The sequence below is a fragment of the Rissa tridactyla genome, chromosome 2 (genome assembly GCF_028500815.1).
Source record: "Rissa tridactyla isolate bRisTri1 chromosome 2, bRisTri1.patW.cur.20221130, whole genome shotgun sequence".
In the NCBI taxonomy this organism is placed as follows: Eukaryota; Metazoa; Chordata; class Aves; order Charadriiformes; family Laridae; genus Rissa; species Rissa tridactyla.
This window is the reverse complement of record NC_071467.1, coordinates 91167735-91193309: the sequence shown is the minus strand read 5'-3', so window position 1 is coordinate 91193309 and position 25575 is coordinate 91167735. Positions and strand designations below refer to the sequence as shown.

At 53.5% G+C, this 25575-nt stretch overlaps 2 protein-coding genes across 4 annotated transcripts in view; one reads left to right on the top strand and one right to left on the bottom strand.

The window, feature by feature from the left end:
• Nucleotides 1–8216: 8216 nt before the first annotated feature.
• Nucleotides 8217–25575, top strand: part of FOXC1 (forkhead box C1) — a 36242-nt gene continuing 18883 nt past the window's right edge. Inside the window, exons 1-2 of one of the 3 annotated variants that reach the window (XM_054190298.1) lie at nt 8217–10298; nt 13737–14543. In XM_054190298.1, coding sequence (XP_054046273.1) covers nt 8354–10084 — 1731 coding nt within the window. In that variant the 5' untranslated portion in view covers nt 8217–8353 and the 3' untranslated portion in view covers nt 10085–10298; nt 13737–14543. Of the gene's footprint in view, nt 10299–10529; nt 11883–13736; nt 14544–25575 lie in introns of those variants that run through there. The other 2 variants (XM_054190297.1, XM_054190296.1) reach the window with 2 other exon arrangements.
• GMDS (GDP-mannose 4,6-dehydratase) overlaps nt 21658–25575 on the bottom strand; it is a 427577-nt gene continuing 423659 nt past the window's right edge. Inside the window, exons 10-11 of the mRNA XM_054190299.1 lie at nt 22996–23064; nt 21658–22604 (exon numbers count right to left, since the gene is read on the bottom strand). Of these exons, the coding sequence (XP_054046274.1) occupies nt 22542–22604; nt 22996–23064 (132 nt within the window). The 3' untranslated portion in view covers nt 21658–22541. The remainder of the gene's footprint in view (nt 22605–22995; nt 23065–25575) is intronic.

Genomic DNA, 25575 nt, shown 5'->3' with positions numbered 1-25575 from the left:
AGCAGAGCTACCGGTGCCTGGGGAACACGCAGGTAAAAGACGGAGGCACCAACCATGGCTGGATGCTTTCAAGGTTAGATGTTTGCTCAGCGTGGAGCAAAGGGGCATTACTGTGATTTTGGGCTACGCGGTCTGGAACTCCGCTTACTCCCTGCTGCAAGTGACAAAGTCTGCCTCTGAAGCTGGCCCTTATGAAAGCTATCCACGTTTCCTCCACGCTGTTCTCCCCACTTAAATTAAGTGCACCTAATCATGAAATCTACCTAATTGGAATATCTCAGCTAAAAATCAGGGATGCTTACTAACAATGACTGCATCTTGATCGGGATGGTAATATCACTTAATTGGGATGCCTTCAGGTATCTTAGTGGTTTGGGTTTTTTATGTCTCAAGCTCAAGCTAGTCTTGTCTGTCTGCTCCTCATAAAACAGCTTTCAGTTCCTCCTTAGTAATGATACAGGCAAACGATGATGTAAGTTACTTTAACATTTTTTGCTTCTGGCTGTCAGTTGATGTGGGAGGGGCAAATTACCTGTTTCTGTGGGTGTTCTTGCCACAGGGAGGGTTACAGTAGCTCCAGTCTCCATCCCATGCAAACCCTCCTTCTGCCTCCATGGGCCTCCCCATCACGCAGGGACCTCGCTGCAGCTCTCCAGAAGGCTTCAGTGAATAGGCAAATGCTGTTTTCTGCTACCTGGCCAGCGTGTTTAAACTGGGGGGGTGGGGAGGGGGGGGAGGGGGATCCCAACCAGAGTGGCCTACCACAAACTGTTCTCTTTGTAACTTACTGTTTCAATGTTTGCTGCATCCATAACTCTGCGAGCAAAATCACGTATTAAAAGAAAGCTATATATCTGCCTACCTACCCAACTAACCACACTTGTACCCCACAGTTACACACGTGCAATTATTTTAAAATGTAAGTCTCAGCTAGGAATCTCTGGCTCTACGCAGGCGTTATCAAGTTAAATAGAAAACTTTATTTTTAAAAATAATCCCTCGGGTGTCTTTTCCTTCATGCTACGCCATCTTAAAAGACCTGTATTTGTATTTATCATGTGAAGCACCTCTAAATTGATCATCTAGCACTGGATATAGGCTTGCAATCTCTTCTTCTTTGCAAAATTGCAAGGAATTGACCTTGTTTGGCTTGGCTGGTGCCACCCTCACATGCCAACATTAGCCATGTCGCCACCACAGTTGGCCGGCCGGTCTTGCTGGGACAGGAATTGGGGCATGAGTTGAGCAGTGGGACAGGTGGTGTGCCAGAGCCACGCACCCAACATGCAATGGTCAAGCAAAGGGGGCTAATGGCACCTGAATAAAGAAGAATGACTGAAAGCTTTGCTTTTATTTGGTTTCCCAGAACAAAGAACTCTGTCTGAAGGGACATTGACATACATACTGCCAGGGCTCTTTTCTGCTTCAGCGCAAATTTTCTGTTTCAAATCATGCCTACCTGCCTGTTTATAGATTTGCAGAAATGGTGCTGCATGTGGCCTTGTGGAGGCAGGCAAGAGAGGGAAAGAATTGGAAACTGCAGAGACGACATATTCAGGAACTGAACAATGATTTCTTTAACCTTTAAATGATACATGGCTTATTTTTGAGGACAGAACCCTAGTAGAAAGTGGGGCTTGCCTGGGGTCACCACTCCAAGTTCCATGTGCTCATTGCGCAGGGCGCATTTAAAAATCCATCTCTTATGCGCATTCCCGGTGTTTTATGGAAAATAACATGTATGTCTTGAGAGCTCTACTCTTTAAACTGTTCTTTCACCTCTTTTTATTATACTTTACTTTTTGCAGAGTGAGACATTGTTTTCTGTATGTAAACAACTATAATGGGTTACTTCCAGCAGTGCGCAAATAACTGTGCAAAGAGAGCATTTGTGGCTTCATAAAAGCGCGTATGCAGATATCTAAGTTTTATTACTTGTATTACCATAGCTCCTAGGAGCCTTAAAGGAGACTAGTTCTTTGGTGCGATTGTACTTAATACCCATAAATGCCTTGTAAAACTCTGGAAACCATGCGTGCATCTAGCTATGCATATATATCAGCATGTGTGTGTATATTTACACATCCCTGTAACCGTACAACTGCGCGAAAGCATCTGCCTCTGGATTTACCAGACAGTTTTATGAAGCTGTTCTTCGGGGGCTGAACACATCAGTAATTAGACAGCAAGGGGGAGGTTAAAAAACAGAAGTACTTTTCCTGGAAACCAACACTTTTTCATTCGCCGGGTTTTATTGGCAAACCTGGCAACCAGTAAAGACATTCCTCGGCAGAGCCAAGAAAAGAATGGCCTGGCGAGGGCTGGCAATCCCTCTACGTGTTCACCTCCAACAACAACCTGTGCCGTGCGGAACCAGCGCGCCCGCGCACCCAGCACGTCAACTCGGGGAAAAAAAAAAAAAAAAAAAATTTACAAAGAAGAAAGGTGCGGGAAGGGTTTGGATGGGTTTCTTTTAAAATCCCTCTTCCCCCGTGGCGGGGGTGAGGGGAGAGAGCGGCGCGGGGGTGGCGGGCAGGGCGGCGGGACCCGCGGGGAAGCGCGGAGCGGGACGGAGGGCGGCCACCTGCGCGGCGGCCGGGCGCTGCGCGGGCCGCGGGCGCCCCCCAGGAGGGGGCGCCCGCGGCCCGCGCAGCGCCCGGCCGCCGCGCAGGTGGGCGCGGGTGCGGAGCAGCGCGGTGCGGGCGCGGGTCCCAGCAGGGCTGCGCGGCCCCGCCATCCCACCCACCCCACCCCCTTCCCCTCCCCTCCGCACCCCCTTCCTCTCCCGCGCAGCCTCCCGAAAAACCCTCTTCCGAGGCCTCCGAAAGGCGGGGAATTAATGTATCCAGGGGCTGATCACTATCTGGTCCCTAATGAGTTGCCAAGTACTTATCGCTTCGCAGGCTCGGAACTGTCGCTTCTTTCTAATGTAAATAAGCGCCTTATAAAAATACGTATCTCTCCTCTCTGTCTGCTAAGGCAATAGGTGGGGATGGAGCAGGACAGGGCTGCAAAAGGTTCCCGCTCCCGGTTTCGTTGCTCCGAGTGTGTTTTCGTTTATACGAGTCCAGAGAATCCAATGGATTCAACACCCCCCCCTCCTCCTCCTCCCGCCCTCGCTGCCCCTCCCAGAGAAAGGAAGGAAATAAGAGAGGAAAAGGAACACAAAAGGGACAAGGGACCTTGGAAAGTAAAAGAAAAAAAAAAATACACGTCTGGCTATCTTCTTGAAGTTTTAGGAGAGAGTTTTTAACACCCCCGGTCCCCCAGATGTTAGTATTTTACTGTGAGATGCCAAAGGTAGAGAACCTACCAAATTAAAGGTTTCTTACGCGGTCGCGGGGTTTTCTTCTGTGTGTGTATGTATGCGTGATAGTACTCTACCTGAACAGCAGAAACAACACAAGTAGTTTCCCACAGCCTGGTTTTTGTTTTTATTCCTGGTGCGGCGACGTCTCTGGGACGCAACCTGTGTCGCAGAGAGGAATTATATGGATGACCGCGATAATTATCGTGGGAAGATGAAACGCGCGGGCTCCGACCTCTTTACGGTCTCGGTTCTCCCTTGTAAATTAAATGCAAAATTCACTTTTAGATACCGAACGCGAAGTTAAGGTATTTCTCTTGTGAATTACGGGAAGCCGATGACCGCTGCCGCGTTTACTGCAAAGGGTAATTTATTTCTCATTCAAGAATGAGAGCCTAAAAGATGCCAGAGGGAATGGAGCGCTCATTTTCGTATTAAATTGTGTTATTTATGTCTCAAGATAAAAGACGCCCTGGATTGGAAAACTACTTCGGCTTATTTATGGAATTGTTAACCCACGTTAATAATATAACAATCACGTCTGTTTGCTTAACTGAGTGCCACGCAAACAGACTTAGAGTTGGGCTTAATTGCATAGGCTGAGATGGCAGAGGTGCTGGCTGCAAGGACGGGAGGGAGGGAAGGATGGCTGTCACCTATGTCCAGCGGCTATAAACAGAGAGGGGATTTTCGGCACAATAGATTTTTCTACTGGTAAAGCACAGATTTGATACGATCACTTCCCTCCCTGCCCCCCGAAAGGATGTCAGCGGTTTTCTCCTGCGGTGTCGCCCGCTGTTTAAGGAACATGGAAAGCTGCATCCTGAGATGCAAAGAGCCGGGCTGGATGGCTGGTTTCGGAGTTACAGGGATACTGCTGTGATGTTGGAGCCAAAAGAAAGAGAAGCGAAGCTCTGACTATGTCTAAACATAAACAGCCCGAGGCTGGAGAGCAGTTCACCTCCAGGTCTCTGAGAGGAGAGGACAACCCACAGCGAATTGTTTGGGTCCACCTGGGCTTTGCCCAGGTCAAATGGTAGCCCCTCCACCTACCGCTCCGATGTCATCTTTCTTTCTGACATCTCCGTAAATAAGGTTTGCAAATGACCACACACGCGAAGCCTCGCAGGGTCTCAAGACAAGCCCGGGGCCCCCGGCCCGGGGCTGCCCGTCGGGGCTGCCCGTCGGGGCTCCCCTCCCGCCGCCGGCGCCCCTCGCCAGCCGTCGGGCAGGAGGCGGCCGCGGCCGTGCCCGGGGTGTCTGAAGGGGCCGGGACGGGGCTGGGGGACACACGCACGGTGGCCACGGCTGCTACCGTCCTGCTTTATTTGGGCGGCAGACCCAGGCGGTGGCTCCTCCAGTGTGTCTCTCCCGCTCGGAGGCCAGGCTGGATCCCACGGCAAAGACAGCTCGGCGTTGCGTGCGAGTGGGTGAAACCCAAGCGCCAAGGGCTCCTTCTGGGTGGCATCCAGACGCACCGGGGTGGCGGGGAGGGAATTGATCTTTCTGCCTCCCTAAAACCGTTGTTTTCCCCCCCCTCCCCCCCCAACACGCGCGCACACACACACACACACAAACCCTAAATCGCTCTATGAACCTTCACAATGGTGACTTTTGTACCTCGCGTCGAGAAACCAGAGTCCTGCTGGTTTGAGGTATGTAATTTAACACACGTTAGTAATTGCGTCAGTTCGCAATTATAGCATCAGAGTGGCTATTGCAAAACATATTAGATGCAAAAGACAGTGGATTAATGCCCCCCCCCCCCTTCCATGTGCTGAAACTTCTCGGTGTGACTCCAGCCTCTGCCCGAGAAACAGCTTCGCTACCGTAAACATTGTCCAGAGAACGCGAAAAAGTCAGCAAAGGGTCCGGCACGTTACGGCCGCTCCTGGAAGCGAGCGAGAAGCCCATGGAAATTGTTTTTAACGGCAGGTAATACCGTGGGAAAACCGGATGACCTGGCATGAATGGAAACGTGCTAAAATGTCCTCTTTCTTTTTCTTTTCTTTTCTTTTTCTTTTTTTTTTTTTTTTGTTTCAGCAGAGCAAGAAAGAGTTTTTTTGAAAATATAAAGTGTTGGAATTGACATCTAGTCCAGTGCTTGCACATTTATTAATTCTGCCGTTGTGGGAGGAAAGGGAAAAATGTGTAATTAGGCAGGAGCAGGTGAAAGATTCCAGACGATGAAATACAACAGGCTAAACGGGATAATGTATTCACCATTAAAGGACTGACATTTATTACCAAAAGGAGACCCGTTATGTTTGAATATGAAAAGGAGCAGATATTAGGCTATATAAATTACCTCCTTCACATTACGTGCATCTCATTTAAAAGACATATTTTTATTTTTTTTTATTAACCAAGGGATTGGTGTTTCAGAGGAAAAGCCATACCTGCTAAAATACCACCAAGCAAACGATGCGCCTTTACCACGCTCCAAAGGCACGATCCCCAAAGCAATCGATCACAGTAAAAAGTGAGGAAAGGGGGTTTGAAATCAGTGAAGCCAAAAGGGTCTTTTGACGTATTTGTAGTGTCACAAGATCGGGGTGGGTAATTAATCTCACAAACACACACACGTCTTTCCCGTGCAAATTCCACGCCTTAAAATAGATTTCAGCTTGTTCCTTTCAACTGATCCATTCTTAACGCTAATGAAGTTTCAGAGATGTAGCTGCAAAATGAATGAAGAGCACTGGGTTGGATTTCGAACATCTGAAGTAGTGTCAGAATACTACTGTGCAAATACGTATACGAATCTCCTCGTGTTTTAAGTCCGAAAGGAAAATCTTCTTTCTTAAAATACAACAGCAAATTAAAAGGAAAATTTAAAAAAATAAGTAACTAAGCCCTCACTCCATGCTCCCTTTGAGCTCCCGTTAAATTGTTATTCTGCTTAGAGCCCAAATATTCTTTCAGATATTTAGACAAAGGCAACAGCAACGCAAATCAAATCTTCACAGCAGAACTGGCCAAACAGTTTAAGGAACATTAATTTTATTGTACTTTTCTTTTTTCATTTTTTTTTTGTCTTTTGACACACCTGACATACCACGGAGTCCACTCTGAAGCAGATTAGGAACAAGAGTATGCCCTCTCCGTCTTAAATAAATAAATAAAGAAACCAAGGACCCGCTTTCCCTGTCACATCCCATAAGGTCTGTAAAGATTACCTGAAACGAGCGAGCTAAAAAAGACCCCGTACAAAGAAACGCGCCCGTGTTTATAAACAGCAGAGGCGGCGGGCGCTCGCTTCGCAGACGGAGAGCGGAAAGCCCTCGGTGGCTTTGATTAATAAAAAAAAAAAAAAAAAAAAAAAAAAGAGCTTTGGAGGACTCGTCAAAACCTTGTCAACCGGAGGAATGCAATCTCTTCAGGAGCCTTTGGTCGGGCAGCCGGCTGCAGTGCCGGGGCAGGAGCATCCCACCCTGCGCACACACACTCACACCCCACCACTGTCCCCTCCGTCCCCGCGGGCGTGTGGGGGGGCTGGTGGGGGTGGGGGTGGTAGAAGGGAGCCGGACTGAGGCAGAGCCCTCCTGGCCGGTGAAGGCGGGAAGCCAGCCGGCACACCGGCGCGGAGCCTGCCCGCCGACACGGGCGGCAGCCCGGGGGTAGGGAAGGGGAGGGGAGGGAGGAGGGAGCCCGACGGCAGCCCGCGGAGCAAAACAGATCGACGAGGGGAAAAAGAAGAAAAAAAAAAATAATAAACTGGGGGAGAAACACGCGTGGCGGAGCGCGGGGTGCGCGCGTGGGTGGGAAGAGCTCCGGGGAAGCATATACATATATATATATACACACACACACATTGGTGTAGGCATGCACGTCGTGCGTGTGCCTGGGGCGCGTGTGCCAGGGCGACCGGGCGCGTAAGGACGCGGGTGGGTGCGTGGGCAGGCAGGCGCGGGGCCGTAGGGCCGTCGCGCAAAATCCGCGGGCGCGGAAGGGAGGGTCCCCGCGGGTGCGGTGCGCAGCGGCCCCGCGCCCGCCCGGGGCTCCGCGGCGCTCACGGCGTCCGCCTGTGCCGGCGAGCGTGTGTGGCCGGTCCCCGAGAGCTGCAGCTCCCAGGGCTGCTGCGGGGATTTTTATTTTTTTTTTCTCTTCATTTTTACTCCTCTTTTTTTTTTTTTTTTTTTTTCCTCGGTCGCTCCTTTTTTTTTTTTTTTTTTCCCTCCTCATTCAGAGCCCCGGGTGTCTCCCGGTTCTCATTGGCCGCCCCGGCTCGGCGGGGCGGAGCTGGACCGCCTGCAAAAGGAGGAAAAGAAAAAAAAAAGAGAGAGAGAGAGAGAGAGAAAAAAAAAAAAAGGAGACCAAGAGAGGAGAGGGAGGAAAAAAAAAGGGAGAAAACTGTAAGTGCGTAAAAAAGTTCTCGCCGTGGTGACGGATGCTCAAAAGTTCAGGAGTTTTTCCGATGCTTCCCAAAGCAGCCTGCGACTGAAAAAGAGACTGAAAAAAAGCGAGAGGGAGAGAGAGAGGGAGACTTTGCACTGGGAGATCGGGAAGGTGGATTTTTTTCTTCTTCTGCTCGCTTAAAAAAAGCCAACAAAACACATCCCTCTACTTTTGTCCCTCCTTTGCAGACAACTTGTTGCAGATCCCCGTGGAACAAGGAACTGGGAGCGTGGGAGCCTCTTTGCAAAGGTTTTATTCTCTTAATACTCTTTCTGCGTTTGGAAGTTGCTTTCTCCGCTGCGATTACTTTTTTTTTTCCCCCCTCCCCCGTTTTCTTTTTAAAAACATTTTTTCCCCTTTTTCACCCCCCTCCTTTTTTCCTCTTTTTTTTGAATTTTTTTTCCCCCCCCTCCGCGTGGAGTGCGGCAGCTTGCCGGTGGGCTTTTCCTGGGCGACGAAGAGGAGACTTTCGGCGCTGCCGTCGTTATTCTTCCTCCCTTTTTTTCCGCGCTCCGCCGGGGGGGTGGGGGGGTGGGGGTTGCCCGGCCGCCCGGTCCAGCTCGGTCCGCGGAGCGGCGGAGGGGTGGAGGGGGAAGGGACGCGCTGTTTGGTCCGGCGGGGAGGGTGGGGGAAAGCTGACGGGAGGACATGCAGGCTCGCTACTCCGTGTCCAGTCCCAACTCCCTGGGAGTGGTGCCGTACCTCGGCGGAGAGCAGAGCTACTACCGCGCCGCCGCGGCGGCGGCCGGCGGGGGCTACACGGCCATGCCGGCCCCGATGAGCATGTACTCCCACCCGGCCCACGAGCAGTACCCGGCCGGCATGGCCCGCGCCTACGGGCCCTACACGCCGCCGCCGCAGCCCAAGGATATGGTGAAGCCGCCCTACAGCTACATCGCCCTCATCACCATGGCCATCCAGAACGCGCCCGATAAGAAGATCACCTTGAACGGGATCTACCAGTTCATCATGGAGCGGTTCCCTTTCTACCGGGACAACAAGCAGGGCTGGCAGAACAGCATCCGCCACAACCTCTCCCTCAACGAGTGCTTCGTCAAGGTGCCCCGCGACGACAAGAAGCCCGGCAAGGGCAGCTACTGGACCCTCGACCCCGACTCCTACAACATGTTCGAGAACGGCAGCTTCCTCCGCCGCCGCCGCCGCTTCAAGAAGAAGGACGCCGTCAAGGACAAGGAGGAGAAGGACCGCCTGCACCTCAAGGACCATGCCCCGCCGCGCCCGCCGCCGCCCGCCGCCGCCGAGCCCGAGGGCGGCCCCGCCGGGGGCAGCGCCGCGCCGCCGCCGCCGCCGCCGCCCGTCCGCATCCAGGACATCAAGACGGAGAACGGCACGGCCTCGCCGCCGCAGGCCGTGTCCCCCCCCGGCGCCGCGCCGCCGCTCGGCGCCGTGCCCAAGATCGAGAGCCCCGACAGCAGCAGCAGCCTCTCCAGCGGCGGCAGCCCCCGCAGCACCCTCCCCTCCAGCCGCTCCCTCAGCCTGGAGGCCCCCGAGCCGCCGCCGCCTCCCCCGCCGCCCCCGCCGCCGCCCCCCCACCACCACGGCCCGGGCTTCAGCGTGGACAACATCATGACCTCGCTGCGGGGCTCGCCGCAGGCCGCCGCCGCTGAGCTGGGCGCCGGCCTCCTGGCCCCCGCCGCCGCCGCCCCGCGCACCGGCATCCCGCCCGCCCTCTCCCTCGGCGGCTACTCGCCGGGCCACAGCTCCGTCTACGGCTCGCCCTGCGGCCAGGCGGCCGCCGGCGCCGCCGCCGCCGGCACCTACCACTGCAACATGCAGGCCATGAGCCTCTACGCGGCGGCGGGCGGCGCCGAACGACCCGGCCACCTGCCCGCCGCCGCCAGCCCCGCCGAGGACCCGCTGCCCGACTACGCCATGCCCACGGGCGGCGGCGGCGGCGGCGGCGGCGGCGGGACGGGGGGCGGCGGCGGCGGTGGCGGGGCGCTGGGGCACGGCGGGCTCGGCGGCGCGGCGGGCGGCCACCAGGAGGGGCACCACCCGCACCCGCACCCGCACCAGGGCCGCCTGGCCTCCTGGTACCTCAACCAGGCGGCGGCGGCGGCGGCGGCGGCGGCGGCGGCGGCGGGGGAGCTGGGCCCGCTGGCGGGCGCGGCGGGCTACGCGGGGCCGCAGCAGGGCTTCGCCGCCGGCCCGCGGGAGGTCTTCGAGGCGCCGCGGCTGGGCCTCAGCGCCTCGCCGGGCGGCGGCGGCGGCGGCGGTGGCGGCGGGGCGGGGGGCGGCGGAGGCGGCGGCGGCGGCGGCGGGGCGGGGGGCGGCGGCAGCTGTCAGATGGCCTTCCCCGGCAGCCAGCCGCTCTACCGCACCTCCGGGGCCTTCGTCTACGACTGCGGCAAGTTCTGAGCGTGTCCCCGTCCCCCCGTCCCCCCCCGTCCCCCAACGCCGCGGGGAGACCGGCGGGGAGACCGCCCCGCACCGCGCAGCACCGCGCAGCACCGCGCCGCCGGCCCCCGCCGCGCCCGCGGAGGGAAGCGGGCGCACGCGAAAAGCTTTTGTACAGAGACAGCCCCCAAAGCATGTCTTGGTTTGTTAAAGGACAGTGTTACTCCAATAACACGTAAGTTGTTTTGTTTTGTTTTGTTTTTAATTGCTTTGAGAAATACTTTTTTTCCCGTCCCCCACCCCTCTCTCGTCCCCATCCCTTAAGGTATCGTCATGCCCCGTGTTTAAAAGGGGGCGAAAAGTCCAGCGTAGAGTACCAGCTTCTTCCCCCCGCCCCCCTTCCTCTTTTACAAGGACTTGTTTTAAAATGTAAATTGCGACATAGTAATTTATTTTTAATTTGTAGTTGGATGTTGCGGACCAAACGCCAGAAAGTGTTTCCCCCTTCCCTGAAAAGTGACGTTAAAATTGACTGAAACGCTGATTTTTTTCACTATATATGAAAAGGGAAACTGTATTAATCTTATTCTATCAATATTTTTCTTTTTTTTTGTTGAAAATATTCTGAAGGTATTGCATTGTTTGTTTATTAATAAATTACCATTCAGTTGGAATGATCCTTTACACGTCTGTATATTTTAATACTTTCATGTAGAGAGAGAGAGAGAAAGAGAGGGAAAAGGGATTTCATAACTAACTTTGTCGCTGGAACAGCTCGTTCCCCTCCGCACAAATTCCAGAGACCATTTAGGAACTGCCAGGTCGAAAAATCCCTTTTCAGTCTCTTCTGCAATATGTTCCACTTAGTCAGCTCGCCTTATCCGCTAGGAAAAAAATACTTTCCCATGGCAGCTCTGAGTTGGCAAATAAACAAACACGTTTTCTTAGCAATTAATGGGCAAGACCTGGAAACATTTGACCATACACAGTAGTATGACAACATTACGGCTTTTTAAATAATATGCCTGTGTAAGGATATATTAAGCGATAACTCCGAGGTAGAAGTACATGCACTAGATTCCTGCCCTTGTGAAACTGTGTATATATCGAGCTATCGATCTCTGTGTGTGTATTTCAAATGTATTTATATATAGGATTTACATATGTATCTATATTTAAAGAAGGATTACGTATTTATTTATAGCTTTGTATACGCATTGCATATGTTTCTAAACTCTACAGTGTATAGTAGATGCCAGATATTCTGTAGTACGTATATTCTTAAATACAGTGTGAGCGTATAAATTCGCATATAAATCACTGCTTCGTAGAACTGATAGCAATGCGCGCAATCACATCCGTGAAGCCGCTTCTGTAATATATATATTTTTAAGTACTATTTTATTGTAGAAAAAAAAAAAAAGTAGTTGGTTCAAAGGGCGCTTGTACGGGCTGCCCTTACACCTTTATAGCTCAGCTTTACTCCTGTTCTTTAGGGACATTACTGGTCTGTTGGAAGTGCCCTATTTGCTCGGACTGAAATTATTTTAGAAAGACTTTGTGTGAGAGAATTTTTCTTCTGTAGTTGTTTGGGCCTTTTTTTTTTTTTTTTAATTTGTCTCTCTTTCCCTCCCTCTTTTTTCCTTAAATCGTAAGGGAAAAAAATATTACCAGGGTAGCAGCTGAGTGCTGCATAGACTGACGTCTTGTCAGATCAAGAACCTCACCTTCTGGACAATTTGCAATTAAGAACCTACGGGCAATGGGGATCACCTTCCCCCTTTGTAAATAACCACCAAAATGCAATAAATTCATTAACTTAAAAGAATCTGCCTTGTCAGTCAGACTTGGGAAGAAGATTATTTGATTACAGAAATTTAAGGCCTAAAGTTTGCTTTCAAGATAATACAGTTTCCTATCAGTCTCTCTTATCTAAAGACAACACTTAGCAGTAATTGCTGTTGCATTGTTAAGGGTTACACTGTAAATAAATACAGAGGTATTTACAGTTAAACCTTATTACCTCGCTTTTGAGCTGCGCTTCCCCTCCAAAGCAATAATCTAATATTCAGAAAACACCTTCAGCAGCTCGAATGAACTGGGGAGGGGAGAAGGTTGTCATTTTGTAACGTTGGCTTAAAATATGTTTATGTAAGTATCGCATAGTCTCTGCTTTTTCGTGCTAGTCGCTCTACAGAGATTACCGGCCTTATTTATATTTATTTGTTTGCTGAGTTGGGTGAGAGAAACTCAAAACGCTCCGTAGTCCGCTTGTGGTAAAACTGAAGCGAAGCTGAACTGAATCGCTCCGGGGGCACGTTTTAATAGCAGCTCCCCTTTTTTCACCAGCAAAGGGCAATTAAATGTTACCTATTCCCGGTCGGGCTCACCTTCTGCTCCCCACCGTCCCTCTCCCGATACCGAGCGGAGGCAGCTCCCGCCTCCCCCCTCCTTGTGACCGGGGTTACCGGGCCGGGGACACGGCGGGGCTTTCACCGCCTCCCTCCTTCGCTCCCCCTCCCTGGAGAGGGGAGCCCCAGCGGCTGCAGCTCCCTCTGCCCCCGGCAGCTGGGTGGTATGGCTGCCCGGTAACGCCATTCTCGCTTCCCTGCCCTGTATTTAAAATAAAACTAAAAAATTAAGAAAGAAGAGGGTAGAGAGGCGATTGCATGTGCTATTTGCCTGTTATTTTTGTTGCGATCAGGCGCCGGCTTTCCGGTATTTTGGGTTTTCTCAGCGGTCTTCAGCGGTAGGGTGTTTGTGGCAAAAATAAATAGGAGGGAAAGCAGTTTGTTAGCTCGGCTTGTTTAATCGCCCGTTGCATTGGTAGTGGTGCTGCTCCGTTAGGGGAGCTGGGGGGGGTTGTGCGGAGCTTGAACAAGTGCCGTCTATAGTTACTGCTAATGCCCCGGCCGCCCCGGGGCGGCCCGCTGCCCTCCGCAGCCCCGGCACCGCGGGGCGGCTGCGCAACTTGCGCTCCCCGCGGCCCTGGCTGCAAAAGGGGTGGGTGGAGGGGACTCGCCTGGCCGGGGGACGTCTGGCAGTCGCGGGGGGGGCGAAGGGGAACGCGAGGTAGGTCGTGCCGGGATCCTCTGGCCCCGGAGGGGGATCCCTTTCCTGGAGTGACGTGCGTGGTCGCGGCGGAGGTCACCTCCCGGTTCTCAGTGCGACGGTCTGGCTCACCGCACGCGCGTGCTTCGGCTTGGGTTTTATTAAAAAAAATATTATTTTTTAAAAAATTATTATAATAATAATAATTTTCTCTTCCCCCGTCCTCACAGAAATCGTTCATAACGAAAATAACATTAGCGCTGCTGAGGGTCCCCCCGGCGGGCAGTGAATCGTGCGGGCTTGGCAGCGGGACCCGGCCGGGGGTGGGGGGTGGTGTCCCTGCGCGGCGCTGCGCGGAGCTGCGCGGAGATGGGCCGCTCCGCGCTCCGCCGGGCCAGGGCCTCCGGCGTGAGACGGTTCTGCTGCTGCTGGGACGGGGGGAGACCCGGTGGGCTCTGTAGAAACCTTCCCGAGCTAGGGCAGAGCAGCGGGGCGGGGGCGGAGCGGGGCGTCCTCCGGCGGGCAGCGGGGCCCGGACCCTTGTCCCTCTTGTGCTTCCCTCCCCTTGCGAGCAGGAGGCAAATGCCGGTGTCCCTTCTGACCTGTGATTGTCTCCCAGCAGAACCGGGCCTTGCCCTGAAAAGCCAAAAAGAGATGCGGTCCGACCCTGCGCGGCGGCGGGCACGGGACGCCCGGGCGGCAGCTGAGAGGTGCCTCCGTGAGGCCTCTGCATCTTTGGTGGCAGCCCCGACAGCCAGCGGGGACTCTCGGCCCCAGCCCGGCCTGCAGAGCCGTCCATTAGGTGCCAGGTTAGCACGGCGCTTTTTGTTGTAGTTTTTAGTTCAAGCTGCATTTTTAGTTCAAGCTGCATTTTTTTTTTCAAAACTATTGCTTTGCTTTCCGTCTAAGTAAAAACCCCATTCTTTTATTTTATTTCATTTTTAAAATTCATTTGAGGGACAATTCCGTTTATCTGGTTCTGGTGGTTTCTTGTATTTGCTCACCTCTCACTTAAACTGAAGAAAACACAGAGAAGGCGAATATTCTCCCTTCTAAGTTTTCTCCTCGGAATTTCTTCTTCAAGCGAGTGACAGTTCATATTATGTTCTGCAAAGGTCATAACCAAAAATAGCAGAGAAGTGCATGCAAATAGTTGAGAGGACATGGATTAAAACCCCTTCCCTACCTCCTCCACAGGCCAGGTCAGAGGGAGAACACGGTGAGACCGTGTTGTGGATGGAGACGTTAAGGGAATGTTTCCAAATGGGCGTTTTACGATGGCTGGGGCACTTTCTGAAAGCCGCGAAGTTCGGGAAAGGCGCTTGGAAGTTAGCGCAGGAATATTTTCATAGTCGGGTCTAACTTTGTAACGCTACCGGTAACCCGGCGGTTCCAGCCCATTGACCAGCCTGTTGCACTGCGGTGCTGGGCTGTCCTCTGCTCTCGTCTCTCCCAAAAACACGGGGCGACCTTAAAGCTTTGCTCGGGGCTCTGGAGGCTTCGCTTGCGCGTTGCGCGCAAAGAGCGCACGCAAAGGCCGGCGCGGGTTTTGCGGGAGGCCTTTGAGTGGGGCCGCCGCGCAGAAAGCTGCGCAGCGGCCGCCCACGGGCGGGGGCTGAGCGCGTCTCGGTGCCCACGCGAAGACGAGCGTGAGGTAACAACGCGCGGTCTTCATTACGTCGCCTTGATTGCGTAGGCAGAAGCGTGCAGCGCCGAGGCGCGCACATGGCTGCGCTGCGCGCAAGCAGGTAGAGGAGCGCAGCGGTGCGGAGCCTGGAAACGCTCCCCCCAGCCTCTCCCCGAAATCACCCATTTCAACAGCAACCGCTAATTGAACATTAGCTTTCAATTAATTTCGCTTGTAAAGTAATTTAAACCCCTCGGCGTGGACAGTCCGTTTTTCCCCGGTTCCCCGTGTGGTGGATGTTGGCTAAATGCTTCCGTCGTTTTAAGATGCGCCGGTGGGGTTTTTTTTTCGGGGGGGAGGGGGATAAGGAGCGCGGCGGCGGGTGCCTCCGGGGTGCCCGAGGCCGAGCTGTCGCTGCGCGGGGGCGCAGGTGGCGCGCCCGGGTTTACGCGGCAAGCGGCGCAAGAAGCGCTCCGCGTCGACGTCGCGGGCCTAAAGTGCGGCGTGAGGGAGCTGCTGGGGGCTCCTCTGGGACGTGCGTGGGTTTCGATCCGCCGGCATTTCGCACACAAGCTGACGGGCTGGGAGGATGCCACTTACTCTTCCCGTGTGCGGGTTTTTTTTCCTTTTTTTTTTTTTTTTTTTTTTTTTCCCCTTTTCCCTTCTGCCTTCCCCTCCCCGGCGGCTTGTCTGTGTTGTGAATCCGCCCCAAAGGTGGTGCGGTGCCGCGACGAACGTAGCCCTCCTGGTTTAATTACGCTGGGGCTCATAAAGCCATTCGCTTCTTTCCAAAGTAATAAACAAACGTCGCGTTAGGTCAAGATTGATGGTGTCCATGCAATAAAAACGGGCCAGGTCAGGAAGGAATAAAATTCAATCAGAGCTCGCGGAATCATTTTTCAGGGGACAGAAAGACAGAAAAGGAGACGGGGGTCAAGGGAGACGATGTCGCCATTCACAACACACCAGCCGGGAGGGAGGAGGGCGGGGGTTAACGAGCGATTGTTTTTTACCAAGCGGAGCCTAATTGAACGAAACAATAGCCGCATCGGCGGGGGAGGGACGGCTCCTTGCGCGGGGGAGTCCCTGCGGGGCCGGGCTGCAGCCCCGCACCCCGGCGGGCACCGGAGACCCCTTCCAGCAATGCTGGTTCGTCGTCCCCCCCCCTGAAAACTTTACACATGCACCTGGGGCAAGGGGCAGGTCTCCTTGTGCTAGCTGGGGGGCTGGCAGTGCAGACAGCGGTAGCAAACGACCGGGCGCTTAGGGGAAGAGAGCAGGAACCTCCCTCGTTTTGCAAGAAAGCGTCCGAAAAAAGCCTGTTTGGAGGGCTGAAGTAAGCCCCAGGTCTCCCGAGGGTCACTCCCGGTTGATCCGGCAGGAGCAAGGGGCCCTCGGTGTCACTTGCAGCTAACCCCTCTCCCCTTGGGTTTAGTTTGGTGCGAACGCTGCTGGCGCCCGGAGATTTGGGAAGCGGCCGCGGAGGTGGGATTTGATGGGCACCCCGCGGGCGGTGGACGCCGGCCCAGCGCCGTCGGAGGGTGGCCGTGGTCGGCGGAGCGGGGCCGCGGTGTGCGGGGAGCAGGCGGTGGCATAGCCCGGCAGGGAAGGCCCAGCCGTCCGAGGGGCTCATTTTCGTCCCGTCCCGGCCTCGGCTGCTTCGCCATCCCGACGGTGTTTTGTGCCGCGCAGGCCGGGGAACCGGCCGGCAAACGCTCCCTCCCTCCCGTGTGCCAGCAGGGGGTTGGGGGGGGATTTCTCTCTCGCCCCCCCCGACAAGCAAACGCGTTTGTGGCGCGCAGCTCCGCGACCTTCTAGGCCTGTAACTTGCGCCTTGCCTGGTATGCGTGTGCCGCAAAATAATAGCTATTAAAAAGCACTGGGATGGGGGGAAGGCGGCCCGGGCTACCGGTGAGAGAGAACTCACAAGCTCTCCGGCTGAATGGGAATTGGGTGGTCGGCAATTTTTTTTTTTTTTGCCCCCTAAATAAACACAGCTTGAAACGACTTGGGTGGGCAAGAAGGGAACAATTTGTGAGCCAGAGAGCAAGTGAGCTGGGCAGGCAGCCGGCCCGCGACTTACCTGCTGGAGACTTTCACCTGACCTTTAGGTGTCAGGGGGCTTGGTCGCGCAGCATATTACCCCACATTCAGGTCAGTTGCTTTGGGCTGCGTTCAGCAGAATTAAAACAACAACAATGAAACCCCCAAACTGGAATCCCCCCTCCTTTCCAGCCCCCACCACCTCTGGGGAGAATGCAGGAAAACCAACACATTTAGAACCATTAACTCTTAAAATAGCCGAATTTCCTCCAGTAGAAAAAACGCAAATTACCACACTCATGAGTTCAGGATATTTATATATTATATGAATCGATGAATAAACGAGTCATATCGCTACAGCCGTTGTCCCTCGGAAGGCAAGTGCTCGGTTTTGAAGTAACGCCATAGCCGTTTTCTCCCCACCGTTCCTGGGATTTATTTACTTGCCAGAACATTTAAGCGGCCGAGTTTAAATTTTTTTTTTTAATTTTAAATAAATATTTGAAATAAGGAAAAAGAAGAATGTTTTCCATTGAACGATAATGTAAAAGTACTGATAATATCGTCCAAAGCAGAAGAGAATTGTTTAAACAATGTCGGTGCTTGCAAGATTGCCCAGTATAAATACATTCGCTCTGCCTTTTTGATGCGAGTTTCTACTGGGACTCTTTTTCTGCATATGCGTGTGTGGTGTGTAGATATATATTCCACCCCCCCACCCCCTTCCCATGGCGTGAAGTAGGTCTGCAGCCGCGAGCTAGAGGAGAGGCAGGTCGCCCTGCCGAGCCCCGTCGCCCCGGGACGGGGGTGCCCGGCTGCGGGACGGGGCGACGGGTGGGATCCGGGCGCTGACATCCCTCGCTTCTGCCAGCGAGAAGCTGCTCGCCGCTTTCCCTCAGCGAGGATTTATGAAAGTAGTCGCGGCCAGCGCTTCTAACCTCGCCTCTCAAGGATGGGATGGATTTAAAACCGAATAACGAATTGCAGAAAAATTACGGTTTTCTCCCGACGCCATTCCCCGCCCCGCAAGCGCTCCGCCGGGGGGGGAGTTAGGGGGGGAACGGGGACGCAGCGCGGAATGAACCGGTGCGAGCTCATTAGCAAAGCAAAGGTTGCAATTAGCGTCTGCTGCGCCGCTAACCGACCTCTTCCCCCCCGCCCGCCTCCCCTAACCCCCATCACCAAATAATTGCAAAGTATCTGTTGATGTTTTTCTTCCACCCGTCAAAACGTTGGAGCTCTGCCTGCTCCAGCGCTCCTTTCTGGGTTTGTTGTGTCTGGAGACAATGCTCCGCCAGCGAAGGACCAGAGGTGAAGGGGGGTCATCGCAAGGGGAGGCAGGGAGCGCGGCCCTGCCAGCCGGCCGGGGGCCTCCCCTCGACTCCCACCCCTGCAAATCTGCCGCCCAGAGACCGGGGGGAAGGCGGCGACCCCCGCCCGGCGCGGCCGGTCCCCTTCTCCCCGCGCCCGCCTTCCCGGCCGGGCCGGGAGAGGATGCGACCCTCATGTCCGCCCGGAGGGGATGCGGCTTCTTTATGTGCAGAGAGCCGGGGGACGGGAGGGAGCCGGGGGACTCCTCGGTTCCCCCAGTTTACACCTAAAATTTATTTTTCTAAATACATTTACAGCAATCGCTCCGTCTCCGTGCGCGACCAGGGCTGGCCGCGGAGCCATTTCCCCACTCCGGGCACCGAGTAGCGGGTCTGTCCCCCCTCCTCCTCGCCCCCCCCTCCCCCCCGGCTTTACTTTTACCCTTCAGGCTGACGCTGCGAGCAGGAGGTGTATTTTTAGATGGCGCTGGCGGTTTTGCTCCGCGACCCCGAGGAAAACCCCGTCGCTTTGTCTCGCCGGCCTTCCGCGGCGGGGCCGGGGCGGCGGGCGGGCTGCGCCGCCGGCGGGCCCCGGGGCAGGACCGACCCCCGCCCGGGACCTCTTGCAGCGGTGGTGGTGAGGCGGGGGGCGGGTTGTGCTGCCGTGGAACGACCCCACCGCAGGCCCCCGCCGCGCTCCTTGCGGGGATTTTGCGTCCCACGAGTGGTCTCGGTGGTCCCGAGCGCCCCTGAAAGGCCTCAGGGAAAAAAAAAATAATATATATATATAAAAATTAAAAAAAAGGCTTTCGTGGCAGTTTTACCTTTGGCTCCGGGGGAAGGGCAGCGGCCCGCACGGCGGAGGCGAGGGGCCGACTTACGGCTGCGAGATGCGCGGCGGCGGCGCTGGCAGGCGGCGGGCGCAGGGGAGCCAGCTCTGCCTTGGCGGCTCCCAGCTCCCGGCGCTGCGGGGCTGGGAGCCGCGGGCAGGGCCAGGCCGGCTCTGCCGAGCAGGCCCCGGCCCTCCACAAGCTCCCGGGCAGGCGCTGGACCCGCTCTCCTCTCCCTGCCCGCCTGAACCCCCCCACCCCTCCCCGACGGGGAGCACGCCCGGGCAGCCCCCACCGCCCCGCGCTGCCGTTACCATCCCGCTTCTCCCCGTAGTAGCGGCGCAGGGGGATCCCTGCCGCTTCCCAGGAGGCGGTGGGACAGGCTGCCCGGGTGTGGGCCCCCCGGCTGGCTCCCGGCTTCGCGTTCCCCTCCCCGGCCCCCTGGCTGGCAGGGCGGCCGCACGCCGGCCCCGGCGGGCAAGCGGCCTTCCGCCGTCCGCGCTGCCGCTCGGCAGAGCCGGGGAGCAAAAGCAAAACCCACTTCGGCGTTTGCTCTGTTCGCTGCGGCCGGTGGGACGCTTGTGAAAGGGACAGGAGACCGCGGGCCTTTTAAATTAACGCAGCTGTAATGACCCCTGGTGAGACATGAGACGGGCAGAGGGGAAAATGCTTGACACACACATTAAACTGATGTACAGAACATTAGTCTGGAACTGGTGTCATACCTAAATACATAGATAGAATCTTCCTAAATCGGCGCATGTTGTTGGGTTGGTTTTATTTCTTTTTTTGTTTGGTTGTTTTAATAATTATTTATTTCGTTTTCAAGAAGTGATTCCGTGGTCATTGCAAAGAGCGGTACTTTCGGAGGAATTTAAAATCGGGTGGGAAGGTGGTGGTGGTGAAACCGAAAAGCAGTTCGGAGCTTTGCCAAATTGTAAGAAGCAGCGGGGCAAGTGCTGGGACGCACGTTTTGTGCTGCCACGACCAGTAGCAATTTTTTTTTTTCTTTTTTTTTTTTTTTTTTTACAAAAGCAGCAAAAAGACATCCAGCACAAGGTCACCATGGAGCGACCGCTTGGTCTAGAACCCTTTTTTACCTTCTCATCCCTTTCCCCGCTCGCCCCTCAATATAGAGACCGAAAATGGAGAATAAAACTGCTTCTCCTGAATGCGTCACAGTTAAGAGATGCCACAGGAAAAAAAAAACAACAACAACAACCCAGAGGTCGAAGGAAAACTGGCAGCTCATGTAAAGGTTCCCAGCCCTCTGCAGAGATGTGTGAACTCATATTCAGATGTACCAGCAAGCCTGCCGGTGAATCACTGTAAGCAAAAAATAGTTCCCAGCAATACAAAAATACCTTGTCATAAAAGCGCTTTAATACTTTCTTTTTTTTTTAATTACTTGCGCCACCAAAGATCCGCCACCCGCAGCCTGTGACCGCTTATCCCAGGCCCCGTGGCGGGGGGGGGAGGGAGGGGAGGGAACCCCTCTGCCGTGGGGATGTGCGGCAGCGACCCGCAGAGCGCGGCCGCAGCCCTGCGGCCACCCGCGGGTGGGTGCCCGCGGCGCGGCGGGCGAGCGCGTACTGTCGGGCAGCGCAGCGGCCCCACGCGGGGTGAACGCTGCGGGGGGAGGGCAGCTAAGGCAAAGGACGCGCACCCACGGGAGGGGTTTTATTGTTATTTTACTCTAAAAGAAAAAAGCGCAGCGGCGGAGTCGTGCCCGCACTCCTGGGGTAAAGCACCCCAGCAGGCTTTGTATAAATATACCCACGCGTGGATGTGTACGTGGACGTGGCAGCGTGTGCGTGACGCTGCGCGCTTCCAGGCCTCCCCACCGACGGGGCGTTCCGCGCTCCGCTGGGCGCTGGTCTGTGCCGGGGGAGCCCCGACGGCGCCGCGGGGACCGTGGCCGGTGGGTGCTGCTTGGAGGAGCGAGTGCGACGGGGACACCTCTCCCTCGCCCGACAGGTCCCTCAGCTCCCCCCATCCTCTCCGCCCTGCGAGGGTGCGCACTCCGCGCACCTGCAAGCAAGGGCTCCCACGCAGCGGCCGGGCTCCGGGCGTTTCTCCTTCGCCGTGTGCTGGGGCTGGCCGCGCTCCTCCTCGCTCCTGCGGGGCCGCGGCCCCCGAAAGGAGGCGGCTGCTCCCCTCCGGCTGCCCGGGGCCGCGGCCACCGTCAGCTCGCACATTTTTCCACCGAACCTCTGGCAAGCGCCCGCCTTCCGCGGCAGGCGCACAAAGAGCTCTCTCTCTCTCCCGGCGGCAGCCCGCTTCCCCGCAGGCTGCGCCCCAGCCCCGTCCCCCCGCACCCCTTCCATCACGAAACCACTCCCGAGCCCAGCTCCCTCTGCCCCCGCCCCGTCTCTTCCCTTTTCGCAGGGGTGTCCCCCCAATACAAACTAAAAAAAAAAAAAAAGCGAGAGGTGCACTCGGAGAAGGTGTATATTCTGTGTGTCTCCCCCCCAACCCCCGTGTATCTCGCCCTTTGCTCATTTCCAGGCATAAAGCTAAAAAGATGGGAATAATCGGTGGGTGGAAGATCCTAAACCAACAGGAAATGTATGGGCTCGACGACCTCTGGATAACCCGGGCACCTTGGCACGAAAAGTGCAAAAATATTTACTCACCTTGAAGTTTCTATTTTTTTTTTAAAAGCTTATTTATTTATTTATTTATTTTGTTTTTTATTTCTTAAGTCATCTTTTAAGATGGTTCAAGCTCCTGTCTGAGGTCTAATTATAGTAAGCAGGAAAAGGATGGAAGGGGAATGGGTTGATTGGGGGGGGGGGGGGGCGGTGTGTGCAAAATCCAAAACACACTAAACCCCCAGATCGAGAAGGCGCTGGACAAAAAGGCTTTCTGTGACTCATGCACACTCTGAAATGAAGATCTGAAAAACGCTTACAAGCCCCCCTCTGACTGGTTTGAAAGCGATTCCAGCAATTAGGAATTAATTTGGCATGGTCAAAAGGCGATTTCACTGCAAGTTATATCAAGTTATCCAAACTTTTACAGAGTTCAAGTGGTGGAAATGGGCTGCTGGGGTGGAGGTAAGGCTGCAGGAAAGAAAAACAAGGAGTGTTCAGGAAAGGCAGAAGAGGGGAAGCCATGGAGCAAGGGCCGGAGGGATGGCGAGCCCACATTTGCGCCAGAGGTTTGCTGCTGTTGTTGCTGGAGGAGAGGGGAGGTTTGGGGGGCGGAGGGCAGGGGACACTTGTTTTCAAATGGGAGAAAGTACTAAAAATGTGCTGGAGGGCCTAGGTGATAGAAAGATGAGTTTTAATTAAAAACGGAAATCAGCGGGCTTGCTGGCTCATCGGTACTGCAGGTACAGTATCGGGGGGGGTGTGCGACCCCTCCCCAGTTAATGTCAGGAGCCAGAGTTAGCCCAGGCAGGGTTGACCCTGGGATGACGTGTGGGGCGAGAGGTACTGTGAGGGTGTGGAGGGTGGAGGGGGGGATAAAACCGGGCTTTCACATACAGGCAGGCCAGCAATAAAACCACCACGGGGAGGGGCGGCCACCCACCCCGGCGGCTCATGGCAGTGCTGGCCGTGGGGCGCACCCCTGGCATGAGTCCTGTGACGCTCGCTGGGCCCAGCCAGGGCTCAGGCGTTGGGGTTGTTCCTCATAAGCTCCACGTCGGCGTCCACCATCTCCCTCACCAGCTCCTGCGAGGAGGGAGAGAGGCAGATGAGGGCCCTGGCACAGGGGATGAATCGGCAGCATGTCAGGAGCACCCCACAGCGTGATGAGCCCCCCTTAACCCCCCGCATCAGGACAAGGAGGGGACAGGGCTTTGCTGGGCTCTTCTCAAAGCATCCCTGGCCCCAGCCCCAGCGTGTGTGTCGGTGTGCTGCTGTGCACCGGGGCTGCCCATCGCTGCCATGGTGGCTGCTGTCTTCAAAGCAAGAACCCAGGCAGGGTCACCGAAAATGGGATTTCTCCGTGTGCCTGAGTCACCCCACACAGGGGTCCCCCCTTCCCTTTCCCGCCCCGTGGATTTCTTTTAGAGGACACGAACACCCGGCAGGTACAAAGCATGCCAGAAAGGCCACTCACATCAAACGTGACTCTCGGTTTCCAGTTCAGCTTTTGTCTGGCTTTGGTACAGTCCCCTTGCAGAAAATCCTGCGGAAAAGAAGAGAGAGGTGATGCGAGAAGTGTCCACCTTCCCCACTTTGATGGCTCCCTGTTGCTCGTGCTTCCCCGTGAGCTGAGCATGGCTTGGGCCACTGCTGGGACTCTTCTGAGGACAAAATATTTCTTTTTAAGATGCAATTTTAGTGGGAGCTCATATGCCTATAAATCACCAGGAGGCAGCATCCTTTCACCAGGCTATTTCAGACTGAAAGAGTTATTCTTTGTTTTTGTGTGTGCGCGGGGTTTGAACTCCAGCCTTATGGCTGTATAATGCTGAACATTTTAAAAGAAGTCGTCATATGTCTTAGTCATGCTATTGAATGAGCTGTTTCAAATTCTTTTTTCCCCCATTTGTTTAAATAATGTAAATCACAGAGCAAACATGGCAACTAGTCTCTTTCAAATAAAAACGTGATCACAGACAGATGATGCTGAAAGACTGTTATGAATATGGGTAACCATATGCAACAGTAGGAAACATCCAGCTTTTGAACACCTACATCTTTTTTATAGAGTATTTTGAGCATCCACATGCAAAGAAAAGTCTAAACACCTCATAAATGAAAAGAAATTATCTTGAAACCATTACAGAAACCAAGACTTTGGTCATATTCGCCTTACTGTTCAAGTATTGTTAAAAGTGCTACCACACCAAAACAATCCCACAACTAGTCATCAAAAATAACATAACAAAATTAAACAAAGAAAAAAGCTCCATTGACTGCATTTCTAAGTGAATGAAAGAAGTGACTGAATATTCGTTTAAAATGCAAATACTGTGTTCAAATAGTTACCTTTCCCCAATTGTATGTGTTGATTTAATAAAATATATCATCTCTCCTCACAAGCTTCCTTTCTCTGTAGCAGTAAATACTACAATTATATCTGTCCGGGTTTAAAGAAAACCAACTCAACCCAACTTTATTACAGAACAAGAAGGCTAAGGCTGAATTCTGCTCTTGCATTTGACTTTATGGTGGTAACACAGCAGGCTTTCCTGAAAAATGCCTGGACTGCCTTTCTCCTCCCTCTTCCACTCTCTGGCCAGCGGTGGAGCCAACGAGCATTTTCTGGCCGTAGATTTTTTAACTGTACTGCCGCACACTACATTTTTCAGATGCTATCTTTTGTGCATGTGTGGTTCAGGTCATGCTAACTTCCAAAATCACCTCATCCTGTGCAGTAAAACGTAGGAAATTCTTCTTCATAATTGTGCTCCAGAAAGCTAGACAGCTCGCTTCCAGGAGCAGAGGAAATCCACCAAAGGAAATATCGCACCGAAGAAAGGGATGTGGAACAAACACGTCTGCTGAGGCTATTCCAGGCAGCAGCGTTTTTACTAGTTCAGTCTTTAGGCTAAAAACATTTCAGCCTGCCTTCAGAAAAGAGTAAACAGATGGATCAGAACAAAATGATATGAAAATAAATAAAAAAAAAGGCTGTGATTTCCTTAAATTAGACTAAATGATTTCCTACTGCGGCCCTATAATGGGTTTTTAGAAACTGCAGCAGACATTTGAGGCCAAGTCATGCAAAACCGCGTCAGCTCGAGGGATCCCCTGGAGGGTCGTGTGAATATGGATTGCAAAATCTGGTTTGAAATGGGAAAGACTCCCACTAGCTTTGATAAAATTTGGATCAGACCCTAATGTGCTCATGGAGGTATGCCTTTTATCTGGAGTTTGGTTTAATTTACACTATATATGTGTGTATATATGTGCCTGGAAACAAGGACATCCTTCTTATAAATAATAATTTCGGTGGAAAAACAATTGCCTTTTATTCAGTCCTAATTCAAGCCATTAACTAGAAGTGAAGTGTTTTAATACCATCTAGTTTTAAGTCATAAAAGCCATACCATAAAACTTAGGGTTTCATTTTCATAAATGCCGTGTAAGTAATAAGTTTATATCTACAATCTTTATATTGAAACATCCTTTCAAACCGAGCCTATCTAGGATACCGGCTTCCCATTTTTATTATTTTTTTTTAAAAAAAGGACCAGGAAGAACAGAATGAATTGCCATTGCCTGCTGTATGTAGCTGCATTCTGCTTTTGAACAGCTTGGGAGCAGTCTTTTAACTTTCTTGGACAAATGCTTTTTGTTAAAACAGTTTATCTAAAAAAATACTTTACCTAATTCCAGCCCTTCATTCAAAAACATAAACACTCAGCTGCTGAATAGGCCAAAATAGGGTTGGGGGGATGGTGCAAATCAGTAAAAGTGAAGTTACTTGCAGTGCTGGATTATACATAGAGATAACACAAACAACTAGTATATCAAATCAATTTAAATAATTTTTTTTTAAAAAAAGAGTATTTTTCCTTTAAAAGTTCACATGCTTTAACAATGATGCAGTAAAGGTATTATGGCATAATCCGTGAGCAAAGGAAAAAAAAAAGAGAGAAAAAAGAAGATTTAATATATATGATAATACGAATTCCCCAGCTGACTTAGGTTAAAAGATTTTTAATGGCTCTCCTGAAGAAGCTTGCAT